We start from the raw sequence: 25,436 nt of genomic DNA, 5'->3' as shown, positions 1-25,436 counted from the left end.
ATTATTATTTTGTTTTAACTTGTTGCTACGCGTTTGCTAATACTGAATAAATGCTTGAAAACAAATTAAATGCACACCGGCTTTGCCCTTCCCCTGAACCACTTGGTTGCGCGACGGTTTTACCCTGCCCTAAACCACTTGGTTGCGCGACGGTTTTACCCTGCCCTAAACCACTTGGTTGCGCGACGGTTTTACCCTACCCTAAACCACTTGGTTGCGCGTATGCTTTATCCTGCCCCGCCCACATAAACGCACGCAGGTTTTTTACATGTACACCGACTGCTACATGTTTAGAACTAATAAATGTAATTATTGTACGCATGCTTTCGTATAAATGCAAGTATTTTTCCCGAATGGACTTGCACTGCTACACATTAATAATAATAATTGTATGAATGCTTCCGTATAAATGCAAGTATTTTTCCCAAATGGACTTTTACTGCTACATGTTTAAAACTAATAAATATACGTATGCTTCCGTATAAATTCGCGCACGTTTTTTTTTCACGAATGGACACCAATTGCCACGCTTTTAATTTTATTTAATGTAATTATTGTACGCATGCTTCCGTATAAATGCACGCACGCATAGGCACCAATTGCCACGCTTTTAATTTTATTTAATGTAATTATTGTACGCATGCTTCCGTATAAATGCACGCACGCATAGGCACCAATTGCCACGCTTTTAAAATTAATCACTGCTATATTTTTATACATCTACAATAACAAATACTAAATATAATTGATTTTAAAACACGGAAAAGAAGAACAACCTGCGATCGGCTAACATTTATATGTTGGAAATACCTTTAAATAGTGTAGAGTACCATCATTTGCTTAACGCACATAGTGACGAATACGATTTTCATAAGTATTCATAAAATAATTGTAGAAAAAAGATTATCAATTTGAAATATTTTATTTCTAGTACATACTAAATAATTTAATGCTAAAAATGATATTAAACTTACCTTTATATATAATCTTCTTTTAATTACATTTCGAAACCACATTTTGAAGTATACGTATTCTAAGAAGCGCGTGGACAGGAAGTGACTCAACTTCCTGTAGCAGTGTTGGTAAATCTTAATACTTTGTGTTTAGTTAGAGAATGGTAATGGAAGATTTTTGATTTAAAGAGATTAATAAATAAGAAATCATTATGAAATGGGGAATTGTTTTTGGTATACTTTAATTACAAGTGCGGAAAAAGTATATGTGTTGCCTAGTTTGTAAAATAAAAATAAATGAAAATGCTTTAGGTCAATTTGTATTGTAGCCTATAGGAATATGAGCTGATTCACTACCTTTTATGATATTTAGACTGCAAAACACAGACTATAATGTAACACATTTGCTTATTTTATGGATTTTGCGATGGATTATTTATTCAAACAGTATGTAAGACACATTGTGTTAGTAACAGACAACTTACTAAGCCACATTGTATTATTCAAAGACTATGTAGTAAGACACATTGTGTTAGTAACAAACAAAATAGGGGCAAACTAAGAATAGTCAAGGGGTAAACTAAAAATGATCAGGGACTATTTAGGGAATAATCAAAGGGCCCAACCTAAAGATAGTCAAGGGGGGATACTAAAGATAGGCAGGGACTATTTAGGGGATACTTAAAGGGTAGTTACCCCATACTAAGGATATTCAATGACTATTAGGGGGTAATTAAAGGGTAGTTACCCCTTAGTAAGGATATTTAAGGACTATTAGGGGATATTTCAAGGGTAGTTAGCCCTTACTAAGGATAATTAATTACTATTTAGGGGATAATTAAAGGGTAGTTAGCCCTTACTAAGGATATTCAAGGACTATTAGGGGATACTAAAGATAGTCAAGCGGTATACTAAGAATAAAAAAAGGATATTCAAGGAATATTCAAAGAATATTCAAGGAATATTTAGGGGATATTCAAGGAATATTCAGGGGATATTAAAGGAATATTTATGGTATATTGAAGGAATATTTAGGGGAAGCTTAATTATAGAGTGCGGAATGAGGATTTTTTTTTGCGATACTTAGTTTTAGAATAAATATTACGGTGGGGCGCAGTACAGAATGAGGACCTTTTCTATTGGTATATTTAGTTTGAGAATGAATATTGCTGTAGGCTGCAGTACAGAATGAGGTCCATTTGTTTTGGTATATTTAGTTTAAGTATAAATTTTGCGGTTGGCTGCAGTACAGAATGAGACCTTTTTTTTGGTATATATATATATATATATATATATATATATATATAGTTTTAGAATAAATTTTGTGCTGGGCTGCAGTACAGAATGAGGGCTTTTTCTTTTGGTATATATAGTTATAGAATAAATTTTGTGGTGGGTTGCAGTACAGAATGAGAGCTTTTTTTATATACTTAGATTGAGAATAAATTTTGTGATGGGACAGAATGTTTCTTAGCTTATTTTAGAATTGGAATAAGGCAACATACAGGTATACTGTTAACGCAAATGTGTATAAAATGGGCTTTAGGATATTTTAGGATTGGGATAAGCCTACATAGATGTGTACTGTTAACGCAAATACGCATAGAATGGACTTTAGGATATTTTAGGATTGGAATAACCCTACATAGATATGTACTGTTATTGGAAACATGTATAGAATGTACCTTACAATATTTTAGAATTGGAATAAGGCAACATACATGTATACTGTTAACGCAAATGTGTATAAAATGGGCTTTAGGATATTTCAAAATTGGAATAAGGCTACATAAATGTATACTGTCAACGCAAATACGTATAGCATGGACTTTAGGATATTTTAGGATTGGAATAAGCCTACATAGATATGTACTGTTATTGGAAACATGTATAGAATGTACCTTACAATATTTTAGGATTGGAATAAGGCTACATAGATATGTACTGTTAATGCAAAGGGATATAGAATGGGAATTGGAAAAATGGGCAGAGACCTGTTATTTTATGAATCTGGTTGCAGACGACTTAATACTATACTGAATGCTTTTGAGTTAAGCCGCTAAGTGGCATTACTTAACATATGATTTTGTGAAAACATGGGTGAACTTGTTGAATATAATGATATATATATTAACATAATATTTTATTTGGCATTATTTTGTATGTCCAACTATATTTGATTACCGTACTAAAGACGGAGTCTTGTTTTTTCCACATTCATCACCGAAGAACTTAAGACATGAACTGAGGTTTTGCGCGCTTTGAAAACCCGGATAAATTGACCTTTGTACGATTAGATAAACTTGTTGAACGACGAAACATCATGTGATGATGAGTAATTTTGACCGTTGATACATGACTAAACATCATGTGACTATTCCTGAAGAAGTAATTTTGACCATTGATACATGATTAAACATCATGTGATAAGTAATTGGGGTCATTGACGTATGACTAAACATTATGTGATAAGTAATTTGGGCTACAACAGTATGATTAAGTAACATGTGATTGATAAGTAATTTGGGCTACAACAGTATGATTAAGTAACATGTGATTGATAAGTAACCACGTTTGATTATGCATAAGGTGAACACGTGATGGGATGTTCACCAACAGATGAATAAGCATTATATGACACTGTCAGGGAACGCCATGATAAGATATTATAAAAGAAACTGTTGACGTACTACAAAATAAGATAGATAGGGTATTGAACTTATATGATTAAAGATCCTTGTTATTAATTAAGATTGCCAGAGCGTTGAATACACAAGCGAGAGATTACCAATGATAAATAAAACTGAATTTAACATTATAGATGTTTTGAACTTTGAAAACTTGATGTTTTCGAAATAATATTTGTTTTAATAGGTCGGTTTAAAATATCATATGGTTTGACTACAACATGATAGCATATTGTTTACGTGTTTTCCGTATATTATGTGCTTATGATCACGGGTTGTTTTGAAATTATATTTGAAAAAATATAATGATCATGTGATATGACATTGGTGATAAAATGTTTCCTTATATACTGGGGTTTGAAGAGAAGTTGTTCATAGAGGCATTAACGCTATAGAGTCGATTAAAAGTTAAGTAGAGAGGCAGATTTGAGATGGATTCTAATATTGAACCGGCAATGAAGAAGTTTAAATCTTTAGACGCTCCGGAATCTCCAGAAATAATTATTGAGGAGGAGATTATTCATCTTAGACATGAACCGGTTTTAATTCCAACATCACCAGTGGGATCACCTTCATTATTGAGAGCATCAAATACTGGATCATTGTTTGGTACAACATTAAAAGTACCAGCAATGAAATGGACGCTGGATGTTGAGAAAGAAGAAGAAGCAAGACAATCACCACCAACAGCGATATATGTGGAGAATGAGAAAGCAAGACCCCCATCGCCGGATTTATTTATTGAAGAGGAGGAAGAAGGAAGAACAGCAGCACAACCACCATTGATATATGTGGAGGAGGAGGAGGAGGAGGAAGAAGGAAGAACAGCAGCACAACCACCACTGATATATGTGGAGGAGGAGGAGGAAGAAGGAAGAACACCAGCACAACTACCATTGATATTTGTGAATGAGGAAGAAGCAACACCAGCACAACCACCATTGATATATGTGGAGGATGAGGAAGCAAGACGCCCATCACCAGATTTATTTATTGAAGAGGATGAAGAAGCAATGTTTCCATCATTATATGTGGAGGATGAGGAAGCAAGACCCCCATCACCAGATTTATTTATTGAAGAGGATGAAGAAGCAAGGTTTCCATCATTATATGTGGATGCGGAGGAAGCAAGACACCCATCACCAGATTTATTCATTGAAGAGGAGGAAGAAGCAAAACCACCAATGCCACATGTAAAGGATGAAGAAGAAGTAAGGCCCCCATCGCCAGACTTATTTAGTGAGGTGGAAGAAGAGGAAATTCTTCGTTTATTTGATGAATTGGACGAATGTAAACCTGATACACCAATTGCAAGTGTTACACCACAAAAGGAACCAATGGATTTATCAGTGCGACGAAAAGAAAAGTGTGAGTGTGGTTTTGATATTGTGGACAAAAACTGTGTACGTAAAAGTATTTTAAATTGGAAACCTGAAAATGCATTATTATGTCAAGGCTGCAACTTTAATTATTACAATCAGCTTGAACATCATTGTTTGCTGGCTAACCAACTGTCATTAGAGGCGGAAGCATGGCTTATTATGGCAAATGAAAATGTAAGAAACGACGTTTATATTATTTATTTGATTTCACATGCTAATATGTATGTTAATGAACAATTGTTTAAGAAACAATATAATGAATTATTGCAAAATCCGAATTATATTGAGGAATTACCCAATATATTATTAGAGAAAGACAGAAATGTAACATTTAAAGCATGATTTTTGTATACATATTTTGTTTTGTACATATATTATTTCTTTGTATTATTATTTTGCTTGTATATATTTTTTGTTAGTGAAATAAATATTTAACCAAAATTTTATTTTTGATTTTTATTTATTATTAAAAACTTTTCTGAATAATAAAAATAGGTAATATACTATTATTGGATATAAGAATTGGTATTTACAATGAGCTTTAATTCGAAGAAACTTATTTTTCAAATACACAACTTGTAAATTATAAAAAGTTATACGTTAATTAGAAATGCAATATGAAAACTGTAGAAACTTTTTTAAATACATATGGTATAAAAGTTGGAAAAAACAAAATGAAAATGAAAATGAAAATACAAGTTTAAAAACAAAATAAAAATAAAAATACAAGTTTAAAAACAAAATGCAAAAACGCAAACGAAAAAAAAGTTTTTTTACTTGCATGCATTATAAAATGCACAAGTAAATTTTATGACATGTGAATTTTGTCTTGTTATATGCACATGTTAAAGTTTTTTTACTTGCATGAATTAATTTTCACAGAATACTTTAAGTATAATAATATTGTAAAACGCATTTACACAAAACAAAAACACATTTAAGGAAATAATAATAAAAAATGAAAACAAGTAATATACACTGATAAAATTTTATTCACAATAAGATATACACACAAATACATTTGTATTTGTTAATAATGTTAACATTCTTTGATACATTCAAGATTTATATTAGTATATGCACAATTACATATTGGACAGTTTTTCACTAATTTATACACATTTTTATTATTATTTACTAATTGATTAACAGAAGAGTTTCCATTACAACTTTTTAAAATGCGGATTATATAGTAAATCTTTTTGTAAAAATAATTTAGTAATTAATTCAATGTTGTCTTTGTTTAATAAAATGTTATATAATGTCCATGTAAATTCCCATTCATCAATTTCAGTATCAGAATGCACTGTTGCAAATTGTTCATATAATTCATCAAAAGTTTGTGCGCTTACCATTGTACGCCATGCATTATAGCATAACATATTATAGTCCGAAGTAATACAATCATGTTCTTCTATTTTGCTTCTGTTTTGAAAACATCCGTAACACAAAAGTTCTCGATGTGGTTTCCAACGGGCAATACACATTAACACACAGTGTTCTTTTATAGAAAAAGAAGAACAATGATATCCGCATTCCTCATATCTATTTAGGAAAATACAACGATGTTTACAATAACGATTTTTGAAACACATTTTTGTCCTTTTCCAAATATGCTTCTCTTAAATCAAAAATATGATAATCATTCAATGTAATTTCTTGATATGAATAGTTAAATTTGTTTATAAGATTTAGAATATTGTTGGTATTTATATATTTTACATGAATTTTCAAATATTGTTTTAATATTTGATCATGTGTTGATTTTTTAATTAGAAAATTCCACACAACAGTATTTAATTCCTCATCGGTTTCAGTTAAACATTTATGCACAGTTTTATTTTCACTACGATTTGCACAACCTTCACAAAGTAAAGGTTCAGAAAGTTTATAATTTTCTAGTATTTGTTTTACACAAATTTCACTTACGTTATTAGGAGTACAATTACACTTTACTTCATTGAATATAAGATTATCATTAGAAATTGTATCTTGACTTGTTACTTTCTCTTGAAATGGTATTTCAGTTGATTCTCTAAAACTTCTTCTATACACTTGTTCGGGTATTGGCTCCTGTGTTGGAAATATTATGCGACATGTATCATCTTCAGGAATTTCAGGATCATTTGGATTAACAAGTATAATTTTCTTTTGTTTTTCAAGTTGAAACTGTTTTTCACGTGGTGAAATATACTTAGAGTTTACAGTATTACTTTTGGATAATAAAAGATTAGTTTGAATTTCACCTTTTTGTTTTTTATTATGAGAAGTTGAAAATGGTTTTATATGTAGTGATGTATTTCTTTTTCGTTTTGCACTAGCGGAAACAGACGGGCTTTGACTGTACAGCTTATCACGGTAGAATCCGCTTTATATCAGTATGAACCATGACCTCATTTATAATCACAAACCTGCGCAGAAGATTGAGAATATGCTTCTTTTTCTAGATTTCCTGGAAATCTTATGTAAAAAGGCTTATGCTCAATCTTCTGCGCAGGTTTGTGATTATAAATGAGGTCATGGTTCATACTGATATAAAGCGGATTCTACCGTGATAAGCTGTACAGTCAAAGCCCGTCTGTTTCCGCTAGTGCAAAACGAAAAAGAAATACATCACTACATATAAAACCATTTTCAACTTCTCATAATAAAAAACAAAAAGGTGAAATTCAAACTAATCTTTTATTATCCAAAAGTAATACTGTAAACTCTAAGTATATTTCACCACGTGAAAAACAGTTTCAACTTGAAAAACAAAAGAAAATTATACTTGTTAATCCAAATGATCCTGAAATTCCTGAAGATGATACATGTCGCATAATATTTCCAACACAGGAGCCAATACCCGAACAAGTGTATAGAAGAAGTTTTAGAGAATCAACTGAAATACCATTTCAAGAGAAAGTAACAAGTCAAGATACAATTTCTAATGATAATCTTATATTCAATGAAGTAAAGTGTAATTGTACTCCTAATAACGTAAGTGAAATTTGTGTAAAACAAATACTAGAAAATTATAAACTTTCTGAACCTTTACTTTGTGAAGGTTGTGCAAATCGTAGTGAAAATAAAACTGTGCATAAATGTTTAACTGAAACCGATGAGGAATTAAATACTGTTATGTGGAATTTTCTAATTAAAAAATCAACACGTGATCAAATATTAAAACAATATTTGAAAATTCATGTAAAATATATAAATACCAACAATATTCTAAATCTTATAAACAAATTTAACTATTCATATCAAGAAATTACATTGAATGATTATCATATTTTTGATTTAAGAGAAGCATATTTGGAAAAGGACAAAAATGTGTTTCAAAAATCGTTATTGTAAACATCGTTGTATTTTCCTAAATAGATATGAGGAATGCGGATATCATTGTTCTTCTTTTTCTATAAAAGAACACTGTGTGTTAATGTGTATTGCCCGTTGGAAACCACATCGAGAACTTTTGTGTTACGGATGTTTTCAAAACAGAAGCAAAATAGAAGAACATGATTGTATTACTTCGGACTATAATATGTTATGCTATAATGCATGGCGTACAATGGTAAGCGCACAAACTTTTGATGAATTATATGAACAATTTGCAACAGTGCATTCTGATACTGAAATTGATGAATGGGAATTTACATGGACATTATATAACATTTTATTAAACAAAGACAACATTGAATTAATTACTAAATTATTTTTACAAAAAGATTTACTATATAATCCGCATTTTAAAAAGTTGTAATGGAAACTCTTCTGTTAATCAATTAGTAAATAATAATAAAAGTGTGTATAAATTAGTGAAAAACTGTCCAATATGTAATTGTGCATATACTAATATAAATCTTGAATGTATCAAAGAATGTTAACATTATTAACAAATACAAATGTATTTGTGTGTATATCTTATTGTGAATAAAATTTTATCAGTGTATATTACTTGTTTTCATTTTTTATTATTATTTCCTTAAATGTGTTTTTGTTTTGTGTAAATGCGTTTTACAATATTATTATACTTAAAGTATTCTGTGAAAATTAATTCATGCAAGTAAAAAAACTTTAACATGTGCATATAACAAGACAAAATTCACATGTCATAAAATTTACTTGTGCATTTTATAATGCATGCAAGTAAAAAAACTTTTTTTTTCGTTTGCGTTTTTGCATTTTGTTTTTAAACTTGTATTTTTATTTTTATTTTGTTTTTAAACTTGTATTTTCATTTTCATTTTCATTTTGTTTTTTCCAACTTTTATACCATATGTATTTAAAAAAGTTTCTACAGTTTTCATATTGCATTTCTAATTAACGTATAACTTTTTATAATTTACAAGTTGTGTATTTGAAAAATAAGTTTCTTCGAATTAAAGCTCATTGTAAATACCAATTCTTATATCCAATAATAGTATATTACCTATTTTTATTATTCAGAAAAGTTTTTAATAATAAATAAAAATCAAAAATAAAATTTTGGTTAAATATTTATTTCACTAACAAAAAATATATACAAGCAAAATAATAATACAAAGAAATAATATATGTACAAAACAAAATATGTATACAAAAATCATGCTTTAAATGTTACATTTCTGTCTTTCTCTAATAATATATTGGGTAATTCCTCAATATAATTCGGATTTTGCAATAATTCATTATATTGTTTCTTAAACAATTGTTCATTAACATACATATTAGCATGTGAAATCAAATAAATAATATAAACGTCGTTTCTTACATTTTCATTTGCCATAATAAGCCATACTTCCGCCTCTAATGACAGTTGGTTAGCCAGCAAACAATGATGTTCAAGCTGATTGTAATAATTAAAGTTGCAGCCTTGACATAATAATGCATTTTCAGGTTTCCAATTTAAAATACTTTTACGTACACAGTTTTTGTCCACAATATCAAAACCACACTCACACTTTTCTTTTCGTCGCACTGATAAATCCATTGGTTCCTTTTGTGGTGTAACACTTGCAATTGGTGTATCAGGTTTACATTCGTCCAATTCATCAAATAAACGAAGAATTTCCTCTTCTTCCACCTCACTAAATAAGTCTGGCGATGGGGGCCTTACTTCTTCTTCATCCTTTACATGTGGCATTGGTGGTCTTGCTTCTTCCTCCTCTTCAATGAATAAATCTGGTGATGGGTGTCTTGCTTCCTCCGCATCCACATATAATGATGGAAACCTTGCTTCTTCATCCTCTTCAATAAATAAATCTGGTGATGGGGGTCTTGCTTCCTCATCCTCCACATATAATGATGGAAACATTGCTTCTTCATCCTCTTCAATAAATAAATCTGGTGATGGGGGTCTTGCTTCCTCATCCTCCACATATATCAATGGTGGTTGTGCTGGTGTTGCTTCTTCCTCATTCACAAATATCAATGGTAGTTGTGCTGGTGTTCTTCCTTCTTCCTCCTCCTCCTCCACATATATCAGTGGTGGTTGTGCTGCTGTTCTTCCTTCTTCCTCCTCCTCCTCCTCTTCCACATATATCAATGGTGGTTGTGCTGCTGTTCTTCCTTCTTCCTCCTCTTCAATAAATAAATCCGGCGATGGGGGTCTTGCTTTCTCATTCTCCACATATATCGCTGTTGGTGGTGATTGTCTTGCTTCTTCTTCTTTCTCAACATCCAGCGTCCATTTCATTGCTGGTACTTTTAATGTTGTACCAAACAATGATCCAGTATTTGATGCTCTCAATAATGAAGGTGATCCCACTGGTGATGTTGGAATTAAAACCGGTTCATGTCTAAGATGAATAATCTCCTCCTCAATAATTATTTCTGGAGATTCCGGAGCGTCTAAAGATTTAAACTTCTTCATTGCCGGTTCAATATTAGAATCCATCTCAAATCTGCCTCTCTACTTAACTTTTAATCGACTCTATAGCGTTAATGCCTCTATGAACAACTTCTCTTCAAACCCCAGTATATAAGGAAACATTTTATCACCAATGTCATATCACATGATCATTATATTTTTCAAATATAATTTCAAAACAACCCGTGATCATAAGCACATAATATACGGAAAACACGTAAACAATATGCTATCATGTTGTAGTCAAACCATATGATATTTTAAACCGACCTATTAAAACAAATATTATTTCGAAAACATCAAGTTTTCAAAGTTCAAAACATCTATAATGTTAAATTCAGTTTTATTTATCATTGGTAATCTCTCGCTTGTGTATTCAACGCTCTGGCAATCTTAATTAATAACAAGGATCTTTAATCATATAAGTTCAATACCCTATCTATCTTATTTTGTAGTACGTCAACAGTTTCTTTTATAATATCTTATCATGGCGTTCCCTGACAGTGTCATATAATGCTTATTCATCTGTTGGTGAACATCCCATCACGTGTTCACCTTATGCATAATCAAACGTGGTTACTTATCAATCACATGTTACTTAATCATACTGTTGTAGCCCAAATTACTTATCAATCACATGTTACTTAATCATACTGTTGTAGCCCAAATTACTTATCACATAATGTTTAGTCATACGTCAATGACCCCAATTACTTATCACATGATGTTTAATCATGTATCAATGGTCAAAATTACTTCTTCAGGAATAGTCACATGATGTTTAGTCATGTATCAACGGTCAAAATTACTCATCATCACATGATGTTTCGTCGTTCAACAAGTTTATCTAATCGTACAAAGGTCAATTTATCCGGGTTTTCAAAGCGCGCAAAACCTCAGTTCATGTCTTAAGTTCTTCGGTGATGAATGTGGAAAAAACAAGACTCCGTCTTTAGTACGGTAATCAAATATAGTTGGACATACAAAATAATGCCAAATAAAATATTATGTTAATATATATATCATTATATTCAACAAGTTCACCCATGTTTTCACAAAATCATATGTTAAGTAATGCCACTTAGCGGCTTAACTCAAAAGCATTCAGTATAGTATTAAGTCGTCTGCAACCAGATTCATAAAATAACAGGTCTCTGCCCATTTTTCCAATTCCCATTCTATATCCCTTTGCATTAACAGTACATATCTATGTAGCCTTATTCCAATCCTAAAATATTGTAAGGTACATTCTATACATGTTTCCAATAACAGTACATATCTATGTAGGCTTATTCCAATCCTAAAATATCCTAAAGTCCATGCTATACGTATTTGCGTTGACAGTATACATTTATGTAGCCTTATTCCAATTTTGAAATATCCTAAAGCCCATTTTATACACATTTGCGTTAACAGTATACATGTATGTTGCCTTATTCCAATTCTAAAATATTGTAAGGTACATTCTATACATGTTTCCAATAACAGTACATATCTATGTAGGGTTATTCCAATCCTAAAATATCCTAAAGTCCATTCTATGCGTATTTGCGTTAACAGTACACATCTATGTAGGCTTATCCCAATCCTAAAATATCCTAAAGCCCATTTTATACACATTTGCGTTAACAGTATACCTGTATGTTGCCTTATTCCAATTCTAAAATAAGCTAAGAAACATTCTGTCCCATCACAAAATTTATTCTCAATCTAAGTATATAAAAAAAGCTCTCATTCTGTACTGCAACCCACCACAAAATTTATTCTATAACTATATATACCAAAAGAAAAAGCCCTCATTCTGTACTGCAGCCCAGCACAAAATTTATTCTAAAACTATATATATATATATATATATACCAAAAAAAAGGTCTCATTCTGTACTGCAGCCAACCGCAAAATTTATACTTAAACTAAATATACCAAAACAAATGGACCTCATTCTGTACTGCAGCCTACAGCAATATTCATTCTCAAACTAAATATACCAATAGAAAAGGTCCTCATTCTGTACTGCGCCCCACCGTAATATTTATTCTAAAACTAAGTATCGCAAAAAAAATCCTCATTCCGCACTCTATAATTAAGCTTCCCCTAAATATTCCTTCAATATACCATAAATATTCCTTTAATATCCCCTGAATATTCCTTGAATATCCCCTAAATATTCCTTGAATATTCTTTGAATATTCCTTGAATATCCTTTTTTTATTCTTAGTATACCGCTTGACTATCTTTAGTATCCCCTAATAGTCCTTGAATATCCTTAGTAAGGGCTAACTACCCTTTAATTATCCCCTAAATAGTAATTAATTATCCTTAGTAAGGGCTAACTACCCTTGAAATATCCCCTAATAGTCCTTAAATATCCTTACTAAGGGGTAACTACCCTTTAATTACCCCCTAATAGTCATTGAATATCCTTAGTATGGGGTAACTACCCTTTAAGTATCCCCTAAATAGTCCCTGCCTATCTTTAGTATCCCCCCTTGACTATCGTTAGGTTGGGCCCTTTGATTATTCCCTAAATAGTCCCTGATCATTTTTAGTTTACCCCTTGACTATTCTTAGTTTGCCCCTATTTTGTTTGTTACTAACACAATGTGTCTTACTACATAGTCTTTGAATAATACAATGTGGCTTAGTAAGTTGTCTGTTACTAACACAATGTGTCTTACATACTGTTTGAATAAATAATCCATCGCAAAATCCATAAAATAAGCAAATGTGTTACATTATAGTCTGTGTTTTGCAGTCTAAATATCATAAAAGGTAGTGAATCAGCTCATATTCCTATAGGCTACAATACAAATTGACCTAAAGCATTTTCATTTATTTTTATTTTACAAACTAGGCAACACATATACTTTTTCCGCACTTGTAATTAAAGTATACCAAAAACAATTCCCCATTTCATAATGATTTCTTATTTATTAATCTCTTTGAATCAAAAATCTTCCATTACCATTCTCTAACTAAACACAAAGTATTAAGATTTGCCAACACTGCTACAGGAAGTTGAGTCACTTCCTGTCCACGCGCTTCTTAGAATACGTATACTTCAAAATGTGGTTTCGAAATGTAATTAAAAGAAGATTATATATAAAGGTAAGTTTAATATCATTTTTAGCATTAAATTATTTAGTATGTACTAGAAATAAAATATTTCAAATTGATAATCTTTTTTCTACAATTATTTTATGAATACTTATGAAAATCGTATTCGTCACTATGTGCGTTAAGCAAATGATGGTACTCTACACTATTTAAAGGTATTTCCAACATATAAATGTTAGCCGATCGCAGGTTGTTCTTCTTTTCCGTGTTTTAAAATCAATTATATTTAGTATTTGTTATTGTAGATGTATAAAAATATAGCAGTGATTAATTTTAAAAGCGTGGCAATTGGTGCCTATGCGTGCGTGCATTTATACGGAAGCATGCGTACAATAATTACATTAAATAAAATTAAAAGCGTGGCAATTGGTGCCTATGCGTGCGTGCATTTATACGGAAGCATGCGTACAATAATTACATTAAATAAAATTAAAAGCGTGGCAATTGGTGTCCATTCGTGAAAAAAAAACGTGCGCGAATTTATACGGAAGCATACGTATATTTATTAGTTTTAAACATGTAGCAGTAAAAGTCCATTTGGGAAAAATACTTGCATTTATACGGAAGCATTCATACAATTATTATTATTAATGTGTAGCAGTGCAAGTCCATTCGGGAAAAATACTTGCATTTATACGAAAGCATGCGTACAATAATTACATTTATTAGTTCTAAACATGTAGCAGTCGGTGTACATGTAAAAAACCTGCGTGCGTTTATGTGGGCGGGGCAGGATAAAGCATACGCGCAACCAAGTGGTTTAGGGTAGGGTAAAACCGTCGCGCAACCAAGTGGTTTAGGGCAGGGTAAAACCGTCGCGCAACCAAGTGGTTTAGGGCAGGGTAAAACCGTCGGGCAACCAAGTGGTTCAGGGGAAGGGCAAAGCCGGTGTGCATTTAATTTGTTTTCAAGCATTTATTCAGTATTAGCAAACGCGTAGCAACAAGTTAAAACAAAATAATAATTATTTTATACATTATTATCAAAAGTGGATAATGCTCCATTAAAATAAAGGCGCGTTACCGACGGTCACGATACCATAGGTGGCGTTAGCAAATATAAACAGCTTAGGTTACCTTAGTAAAAAACCATGTGGTTTTCATGTAAAGGCGCGTTAGCGACGGTTACGTTACAATAGATTAGTAAAAAAAAATGTGGTTTTCCACTAATGCACATTAGCAAGTATAAACATCTTAGCTTACCTTAGTAAAAAACATGTGGTTTTCAAGTAAAGGCGCGTTAGCAAGTATAGCCATCTTAGCTTACCTTAATAATGGATAGGCAATTTAAATTTTGTGCCAGGCAACTAATTTGTCCGCAAAAGTTATATAACACAAACTATTTTATAACGCGTTCTCAAATGTAAGTTGGTGGGCGTACATACAATTTTAAAAAGTACAACCAGTATGTGCTAGGTGCACACTGTAATTTTTATTTTATGTTCGCGTTCGTGCAATTTTAAAAAGTACAACCAACATGTGTTAGGTGCACACAGTAATTTTTATTTCGCTTTCGCGTACGTGCAATTTTAAAAGTACAACCAACATGTACTAGGTGCACACACTAATTTTTTATTTCGTGTTCGCGTACGTGCAATTTTAAAAAGTGCAAACAGCTTGTGCTAGGTAAACACAGTAGTTTTTATTTCGTGTTCGCGTACGTACAATTTTAACAAAAGGCGTAACCAACATGTGTTAGGTGCAATGGTATTTTAAAATTATTTCCGTAAATGCTTGCTATAATAAAAATAAATCTTTGTGTAAGCGCGCAACATAAATAGCATTTCAAACAAAGGTGCGGCATTAATGTTAAAATATTTTACAATTAATCACTTTTTTCTCACGTTTCAATATGAATGTCTGTGGTGGCACGTTAACGATTATGTGTTATACTTTTAAAGTAAATTACAATTTTACATTTGTTCGGTAGTCCTAGGTTTAAATATTAATGTACAAAAGGCGCGTCAGTGAATATGTGTGGATATATACATCAACTACAATAATAACTTACAATTTTCGCTGGTCGTCCAAACTTTTTTAAAAATCGCAAACACACACACACACGTAAAATCACGCAATTAATTACTAAAAAAACACTATCAGTAGCAACAATTATAATATATAAAAAAGGGAATATAGGGATTTATATATAAGTACTTTATTTAGTATAGGCGGAACCATTTTTTTTACCCATAAGTCCATATGCTTTATTGCATATAAGTGGTGCATGCTCAATGTTCTCACCGTAAACATTAAATCCATACAATAATAATAATTGTGCAGTTCGGGGCATTAATCTCTAAAGTTGCAGTTTATTTTCTCGTATTAGATTCTAATAACAAAATAAATGTTTTCGCCGTTCTCTGGTTATCTCTAAGTAATAACGTTTCCAAATTGTTTATATATATTTACAAATACAAGTTCAGTTTGTAATAGGGCAAGCGTTCAATAACCCATCAGTTCTCGTGATTATCGGTTTATTTTTTCTCTATCATCAATATCATTTAAACTTAAACACATAAACTCGTGATCCATCTGTGATTAACTCTGTTAGATATCACTCATGGTTGTCAATAATAAAGGTTTTTAACCTTGCACGTGATTGTTATTCAGAGTTCTCATTAAGTTCAAATCATACAAATGTTTGTAGATGATTGCAAGTAATCTGTGATTCGTGTAAATAATTAAAGTCTATAATCACTTTTATCATTCTGATACGGTACAAAGTTAATCTTGACGTCACTAAAGCCACGCCAAACGCCTTCTCGCTCCTTCATTTCAATTTCAACGGCTCTCAAGGAAGGACGTCTGTGCCACTCAGTCTTCAGCTCATAAGTAAGAAAAAAATAATTTTTAATAAATATTACCCTTTTCATAGTATACTTGTAGGAGGGGGGGGAGGGGGCTTATTTTTAACTTTTCACGTTGTTTAAGTCGAGGGATGCTCACATCTTTTTAACAGGTAGCTTCTAATCAATTATATATGCTCACATACTGTTCGTATAGGTCCTGCATAGGGGCAATGGGTCCTGGGAGTCATTTCCAGGGGCCCTGCAAGGCAGGGAAGGGAACCATTTCCTTTTATCTGCTCCCACCTTTTTAACATGTAGCTTGTAATGTTCTCACATTCTGTTCGTATGGGTCCTGCACAGGGGCCATGGTTCCTGCACAGGGGGCAATCTTCAGGGGCCATGGGTTGGGGTCATTTCCAGGGGCCATATTTTTACCAATGAGTAATATTTTACATATTACGAACCATTACATAAGCTGCAAGCAGGGAAGGAAACCATTTCCTTTTATTTGCTTTTTAACAGGTAGCTTCTAATGAAGCGTAGGGGCCATGGGTCCTGCATAGGGGCTATGGGTCCTGCATAGGGGCCATTTCCAGGGTCATCCATTCTGGTCCTGCACAGGGACCATCCAATGTGACCTTCGTAGTGGTCATTCAACCTTTCCTTTTGTCATCTATCTCCAGGAAAAAAAAACTGACCCTATTTCATCACCTCCTTCGATAGTCCCCTTATCCATAGTTAAACAGTAGATATGTGCTATCTCTTATCAAGGCGCGGCATCTCTTTTATGGATACCTCACTAAATCAATACTACTATCCTATACGTTGGCTACTGTCTCCTAATGTATCTTCACTCTACCAATGCTTTTATCACTATTACTCAATTGCATTTATGAGCTCCTTAGTGGCTAAGTGGTTAACGTACGCGCTTTCAACGCGGGGGACCTGGGTTCGATTCCCGGCGGGAGTTCAAATGGTTCGGATTTCACGTTAATCAGTAGGTCCACGTCTCATATAGCCTCGCTGCTGAACGGGATGTTAAACTCAAAATCAACTCAACTAAATTGCATTTATTTCATCATTAGAAATTTATTTGTCTTAAACACAAGCAGGAAACGTTGCTGAAGTAAATATATTTGCATTTCACTTCGAGTGTGATATCTGAAAAGACAAAGTTCCCTCGGGCTTAAACACCTCATTCTAATTACAAATGTAACCTTCAAAGCAAAAGATCTTGGTCAGTCAGGCCAGATTCTCAAACTGCAAAATGGAGACACCTCTGGAAATTCAACGAATATCAGACCTACCACAGATTCATAATTAAAAAAAGATACTAATAAATGCTTTGACATCACTCCGCTTGGGTGATCCATGATACTTTCTTAACGATATTATAATTAGAACAGCAATAGATTTTTATGTGACTTATACAATTGTCGAAAGGAAAGAGTGTTTTTTAAGAACTTAGCGGAGGAACGGAACTTCTTTTATGGAGCATCCTGGAGGATCTTGCTCACATCACCGCATGACAAATCGCCCATTACACTTTATCTTTCAAATCACTTCCTCGTATAAAAAGAAAATCTTAACATAGACCATAACTGAAAACACATATTCTTCTTGTCAAAATAAATTAATGAATACTAAGTATGGGTTTACAATAACAATAAAAAATCATTGTTAATACCAACACTACCTAATAATTAGAGATGCAAGGGCTCGGAAAAAACCGGCTTTTTTGAAAAAAAACTCGGTTTTTTCTGCTTTGCTTTTTTGCCTAGGAAATTTTGGGCTTTTTTCAAAATTCTGCTTTAAATCGATAAAGCAGACTTTGTTTCGCTTCTGTATAACACAGAAAGTCATTTAATTAGTGGTTGATGCCGATAATAATATAAAACCTCGAAAGTAAACCATGAATTTCGAAAAGATATTTTAAACAATTTTACTTCAACATTTTTACATTATGAATTCCAAAGGATTCACCAATGTATATAATAAACACATTTTAACCTCCTATATACAAAAGTAAGCAGAGTTGGCAAGAACCATGGTTGTTTCTGAAAATGCCAAAAACCCGTTTTGGGGGGGCAGTTTAAACCAGGCTTTTTTGGGGTTTAAGCCATGTTTTTTGATTTAGATATTTTGCTTTATGTATTTGTATTACATATTCACAGAAATAAGTTTGTTTCGCCTTGGTGTTATTATTCAACAACGGGGTTATGCTGGAAGAGGTCCCATAAGCTTAAAGAAGTCCGGTCAGTAAATTTCTTAAATTGAGAAACTCCCTCCCTAGCCATCGGGAAAATCCCGTCATTCTTTTAAATGTAAAACAATAACGGGAAAATCCTGTAAAATTTAATTTGCATGTAAAATTTAAAGGTCAACGTATTATAATCAGTACGGTAAAACTGAGTGACACACAATCATAGTCAACGTCTTGCGAATAAAATCAGAAAAATAAACACACTGCTGAACAAGACTGCACTTATTTAATATAAAAACACATTTACACGTGACGTTTCGATCTTCTATCCAAGATCCTCATCAGACGTGAGTGTACGTCTGATGAGGATCTTGGATAGAAGATCGAAACGTCACGTGTAAATGTGTTTTTATATTAAATAAGTGCAGTCTTGTTCAGCAGTGTGTTTATTTTTCTAAAACTGAGGTATTAAATTACAAATTTAGTATGTAGGTATCATTGAAAGTCTAATCCAAGCTAATGTTGGAAGCTAAGTAGGCAATCGATAAATTTTACCAATTTTAATTAATATATTTAAGCAACCTTCGCTTCTTTATAAAACAAGAGCCATGCAGAAATATATAATTTGGTTTCGTTTTGTATGTTTAGGCTTAACATCCTTCGTAATACCGAGGTTATCAAGGAGAAGACTTTCGCTTAAAGTGACATCCGAAAGAGTACTTGGTTTACACATGAAAGAAGGGTTGTGGTTCGACCGACAATTGAACATGGGACACCTTGATTAAAAGGTGAAAAGGAAATAAGACTAATGCAGATGGTTTGACATGTGAAACGTCACTATGAAGTTCACACGATTCGCATTTTTGTTCTTTTAATTTTTTTAGTTTAAACCAGTTATTAAAAAAAAAGCTGGTGTAAACGAGCCAACCCTAAGAGTAAAAACTTCTTTCAAAAAATACACAAATAACTAGCAAAATTGTATGTAGTATTTTTACTTCAAAATATTCCATACCCTCTTTTTGAAACAAAATAAAATTAAAATAAAACATAAGAGAAATACTTAGATTTGTATGATACAATTAAAGGCTGCACATGGTTCTGTATATTCTTGAAATTCTACAGTCAAGTTTTTTATAACCACCATCAAGGGCGCCCATCTGGGGGGTTAAGGGGGCGCTTGCCCCCCCTAGAGGAAAATGTACTTCAGAATATTGAAAATCTAATAGGATTTTTACATTAGTTACAGCAAAATTTGAAACTATTTTTGAAACGTCGCTTATACTTCCCCTCCTTGGAAACCACAACATGGGCGCCCTTGACCACCATCACGGTTTACCCAGTCCTCAAGTTTTCTGAATTTTTAACAAGAGGGATTCAACATATCATTACGGAACAAAAAAAAAAAAAAAAAAAGACTACGGAATATATTTAAGTTAAGCTAAATACAACTGCACAACAAACGTGACTGAGTGGTTGGCTTTTGCGCTTCTATCGGGAAGTCCGGGATTCAACCCAGCATTCGACCATTCTTACAAAGCCTTCCTTCATTCCATCTGAGAATGTAGAAATAGTGCGTGTACTGGCCGACTAGGAGTGTAGGAGTTGGCCGACTTCCTTTCTTATTGTTTTTAAACCGTTATTATTACTAATTACCAGCAGTGACGGTTTTGCGAAGGTTAGAGAATCGGTCTTTCGGACTGAATCCTGTTCTCCAAAGTTGTGGAATGTCTAAAACGAACGAAATATCTATTAGTTATGCCTTTACTCATAAACTTTAAGCTCCCGTCAAATAAAAATTACGAATGTTTAGAAAAACTAAACATTAGTAGTAAGAAAACCCCTCCCAAAACACTTTTTTAAATTCGCCACTGATTCTCAGTATAAAATGATCTTCAAGGTTGTATCCGGAAGATTATTGCTAAACATATAAACGAAACGAAATATTAGTTATGCCTGTACTCATAAACTTCAAGCACCTCCCAAATAAAATTAGGACTTTTTAGAAAACGAAACAATCAGAGAAACCCCTCCCAAAGTACTTTTCTAAATCCGCTATTGATTATTTGTATAAATTGGTATTCAAGGTTGTATCTGGAAAATTATTGCTAAATCATTGCACAACTACAGTATAACAGAAATGTGCAAATACGGTTTGACGGACATATTGAAAAACGTATGCTTTGACGGATATATAGAAAAACGTAAGTTTAACTTTCGTGCTAGAAGCTGGAGTACTAAGCTCTTAGAAATGAAACACGGATGACAAATTAAAATGATCTAGAGAAGGAAAAAAATGTCGATAACTCAAAAGTTAAAATAAAGTTAAATAACCTGTAAAATTGCCCTCAAATACTACATTCTTCATGTTAGCTTTAATTCGTAAAATATGTGCTCCATCCATCTTGATGGTGAATTACAGAGCTAAATATGGCATTCAGGTCGTGGAAATCTTATCTAACTATAGAATATACTATAAGAAAGCTATTTGGATAGAAAAATCATGAAAATGAAAAAAGCCAAAATTTCCAAAATTCTCGGTTTTTTTCCAAAAAAGCCGGCTTTTTATGTGAAAAAAAACCATCGATTCAAAAAAGCCGGCTTTTTTGCATCTCTAAGCATTTCTGATGAGTCGAGATTCCTGATTCGATCCCAGCTCGCATGAAGTGGGCTTTATGATGGACAAACACCGTGTGCATAGGTTTTCTCGAAATTCTATTTCCTCCCACTTTCTTCATTCGAATATTTCGTTTATTACCATCATCACCGTCTCGCTTAGACTCAGTGCATAATCATGGGATGTTAAACTAGATATTTTATTTGAATTCACTATCTAGCTATGAAGCATGTGCGGAAATTATAAACCGGAAATAAAACTATCTATTAATCTAGTTACATATAGTTACCGATGGTGATAGATAGTACAGGGTTATTATAAATGATGGACCCATTTTTAAAGCTGTGTATTTATTAAAGTACAAATCCAAAATGAACAATCTTTATACCAATGGAAATTGGAAGTTTCAAAGTTTTTTTTTTTTTTTTTTTGGCAATACATTATAAATGTTCAATGTGTCCACCGTCTGCTGTACGACAAACATCTATGCGGTAGCTGAACTCGTCCCACACACGAGCAAGTGTATCTACTGTTACTGAGTGCACAACAGCTGTGATACGGTTTCGCAGATCGTCCAGAGCTATTGGTAGAGGTGGGGCGTAAACAGCTTCCTTAACATAACCCCATAAGAAGTAGTCACATGGCGTGAGATCAGGAGATTTCGGTGGCCAGAAGTGTAGAGCCAGGTCTTCATTTCCCCTGCGACTTATCCAGCGCTGAGGAACGAATGGCGGCCTATTGCCGCGCGAACTCTACTGCCCGCTTCGGGAACCATTATTGCCCACCCAAACTTTCAACCTTCCTCTTTCCATTTGTATAAAGATTGTTCATTTCGGATTTGTACTTTAATTACTACGAATGTTTAAAAATGGGTCCATCATTTATAATAACCCTGTACTATAACTAGCCCTATCTAGCAGGTTAAAATTGAAACCAAACATTAAGCATAAAGCATTTAAGATTTTCGAGTAAAATAGCCGTTTTTAAAAACTGGGAGATTCAGATGTTCTTAAAAATATTCTCGAGACAACTAGTGAAAACCAGAGATACTTCTGATAAATTCGAGACGTCTGACCAGTCTGACCTTGGTTCGCTTCCTTGTGAGTGCATATAAGACTGAATCCCATGTTCAACTCAAGATCCATAACTCGTATAGTCTCGAAGCTCTAAAGGATCTTGAAACTAAAATTAAAACGAATACAAACGGTTTACGCGTTACGTTTGTCTTAGTTATATATATATATATATATATATATATATATATATATATATATATATATATATATATATATATATATATATATATATATATATATATATATATATATATAGATAGATAGATAGATATATAGATATATATATATATAGGTATATATATAGATATAGATATAAATATAGATATAGATATATAGATAGATAGATAGATATAAAGGAATTCAAATGACTTACCTTTCCCTTGTCTGACAGCTGTTACTTCAGCTTCTGATTTCATAGCATCACGTAAAGCTATACTTTGCTGAAAAACAAACAAAGAAAAAGCATCAGCAAGCGTATTAAGTTTACTAATTATATAAACAATTAGAGACAAATTTTGAGTTAGATATCAAATCTTTATTTTAATGCCCTTTGGTTATGTTTTGTAGGCTAGAGAAGAGTGATGATTAATGAAAAAAAAATAGTATGAGTTAGTAGATTGAGAATGTGGGAGAGAAAGAGAGAAAACACATAGATAATTAGAATCTGGAATGTGGGAGTAAGCTTACAGCCACGATGTCTACTATAACTCATTATCCAGGGATCAAAGGGGGGATCAACTTGCATCAGAGGTAACGGAGCTCTAATTTGCTTTAAGTTATTCAATTCTTTCTTATCCTGCTCAGTTTTTACTGGGCTTTTTACAAGAACATGAACACAGAAACATCGAAGACAGTTTAAAATGTTCTTATTCTTATTCGAAAGATGAGCGAGTCACGATTGTTAACTTAACAGCCTCAAGCCACGTGACTACACCGTGCAGAGTTGCCTCTCGGCCATCGTATTCTCGAAAGCTCGAGTTAGATTATAGATAGATAAAAAGACCGAGCAAGCGTTAATGGTACCCGTTCAATTTACCAATGGCGATTTTCTTTCTGCTTATAAGGTCGAAATGTATGAAATAATCCTGTTAAACGATACTCATCAGCTTCTTCAAGCTTTTTTTTTTTTTCAATTTTTCAACATGGCAGAAATCAAAGAATAAATATAACTTATCTTAGTAATTAGAAATTCAAACGTGAAATAAAAGCAAGGCTGCGAATGGCGAAACAAGGCTTTAGGAGCAAGAAAATACTGTTTTGTGGGACCTTGAATATAGAGTTGAGGAAAAGACTCTTAAAATGTGTAGTGTAAAGTATTGTACTATACAATATTGGTCAATATTATAGTACAATATGGGTCAGAAACATGGACATTACGCAGAAATGATTTTAAAAAGATTGGAAGCTTTAGAAATATGGGTGTGGAGAAGAATGGAAATATTAGCTGGGTCGAACGGAAAACGAATGAGAGGGTGATCAAAATGGTGTGGGAGAAAATAACAATTTTAGATATTATTAAGAAGAGGGCCAAGAATTTTAGGAATGATTCAAAAAATGGATCAAAAGATTGCAATCTTGGCCAATAATTAGGTTTACTATCAGGAGCCACAAAAGTTTGGAACGACCCCTAAGTCGAGTTTTCGTATTTTTTATGGAATAAGCAAATCATTATGAATTAACTGATAGTTTGGGTTTGGCTACACTATATGCAGTTCTCGAGATATGGGGCATACAAGAAAATGTTTGATTGAATGAAATATATTGAGTTTTGTGGACCAAGGGCCACAAAATTTTTGAATGGTACCTAAATCAAGTTTTTATATTTTTTTACGGAATAAGCATATCATACTGAGTAAATTGTTACCTTTGGCCTGGTTACACTATATGTAGTTTTCAAAATATGGAAGGCACAATAAAATGTTTGATTGAATAAAATATATTGAATTTTGTGGATCAGAGGCCACAAAATTTTTGAACGGCACTTAAATCGATTTTTTTTTTAACCGGAATAAGCACGTCATACTGAGTTAAGTGAGAGTTTGGATTTGGAAGACCGTGGATTATGAAAGCTTCTCAGTTGCAGTAAGTGGCCTGCCACCTATGATGATAATATTTAGGTAATTTTGTAATAAGCACAAAAATTACAGATTGAAATTCCGGCAGATTTTTGAAAATGTCGTATTTTGGATGGTTATAATGTGCTATATACCGTATATTTAAACACAAATTAAACATAACTTTCTTACAAGACTGTCTATATTCTTTATTATAAATTAACAAGAAATGTTACAGTTTAGGAAGTATATCACTCCCTTCTTCAGACTACTACTCCAACTGAAATCCTAGATAACATCTCTAATAATAATAAGATGTTATCTATGATTTCAGTTGGAGTAGTAGTCTGAAGAAGGAAGTGACATACTTCCTAAACTGTAACATTTCTTGTTAATTTATAATAAAGAATATAGACAGCCTTGTAAGAAAGTTATGTTTAATTTGTGTTTAAGATGGACACAAGGCCTTTTTATAAAAATATCTATGTTGGTTATTTTCCGAGTCTTCAGAGGAATATTGATGAATGGAAAGATGACCAAAGAAAGGAAATTAAAATTGAAGAACAACTGAGATTCTTATATAAGTGCTTAGAAGAAGGTGTAACTCCGAAAGGACTAGTGGTAAAGAAAAAAGGAGTAGAGTGCAAAACAGTGAGGTATAGAAACTTGATTAGAAAGTTACAAAAAGAACTCATATGGGATGTGATCAGGAGGAAGAAAAAAGAA

At 32.6% G+C, this 25,436-nt stretch overlaps 1 protein-coding gene across 1 annotated transcript in view; it reads right to left on the bottom strand.

Moving 5' to 3' along the window:
- The window catches only part of LOC145679528 (polyamine-transporting ATPase 13A3-like), a 161,219-nt gene that overhangs the window by 90,876 nt on the left and 44,907 nt on the right, over positions 1–25,436 (bottom strand). The window contains exon 4 of the mRNA XM_081750106.1: positions 23,030–23,096. Within this exon, the coding sequence (XP_081606232.1) occupies positions 23,030–23,096 (67 nt within the window). The remainder of the gene's footprint in view (positions 1–23,029; positions 23,097–25,436) is intronic.

This window comes from Thermobia domestica, chromosome 2 (genome assembly GCF_964235325.1).
Source record: "Thermobia domestica chromosome 2, izTheDome1.hap1.1, whole genome shotgun sequence".
NCBI classification, from domain to species: domain Eukaryota; kingdom Metazoa; phylum Arthropoda; class Insecta; order Zygentoma; family Lepismatidae; genus Thermobia; species Thermobia domestica.
This window is presented reverse-complemented; position numbering and strand designations above follow the sequence as displayed.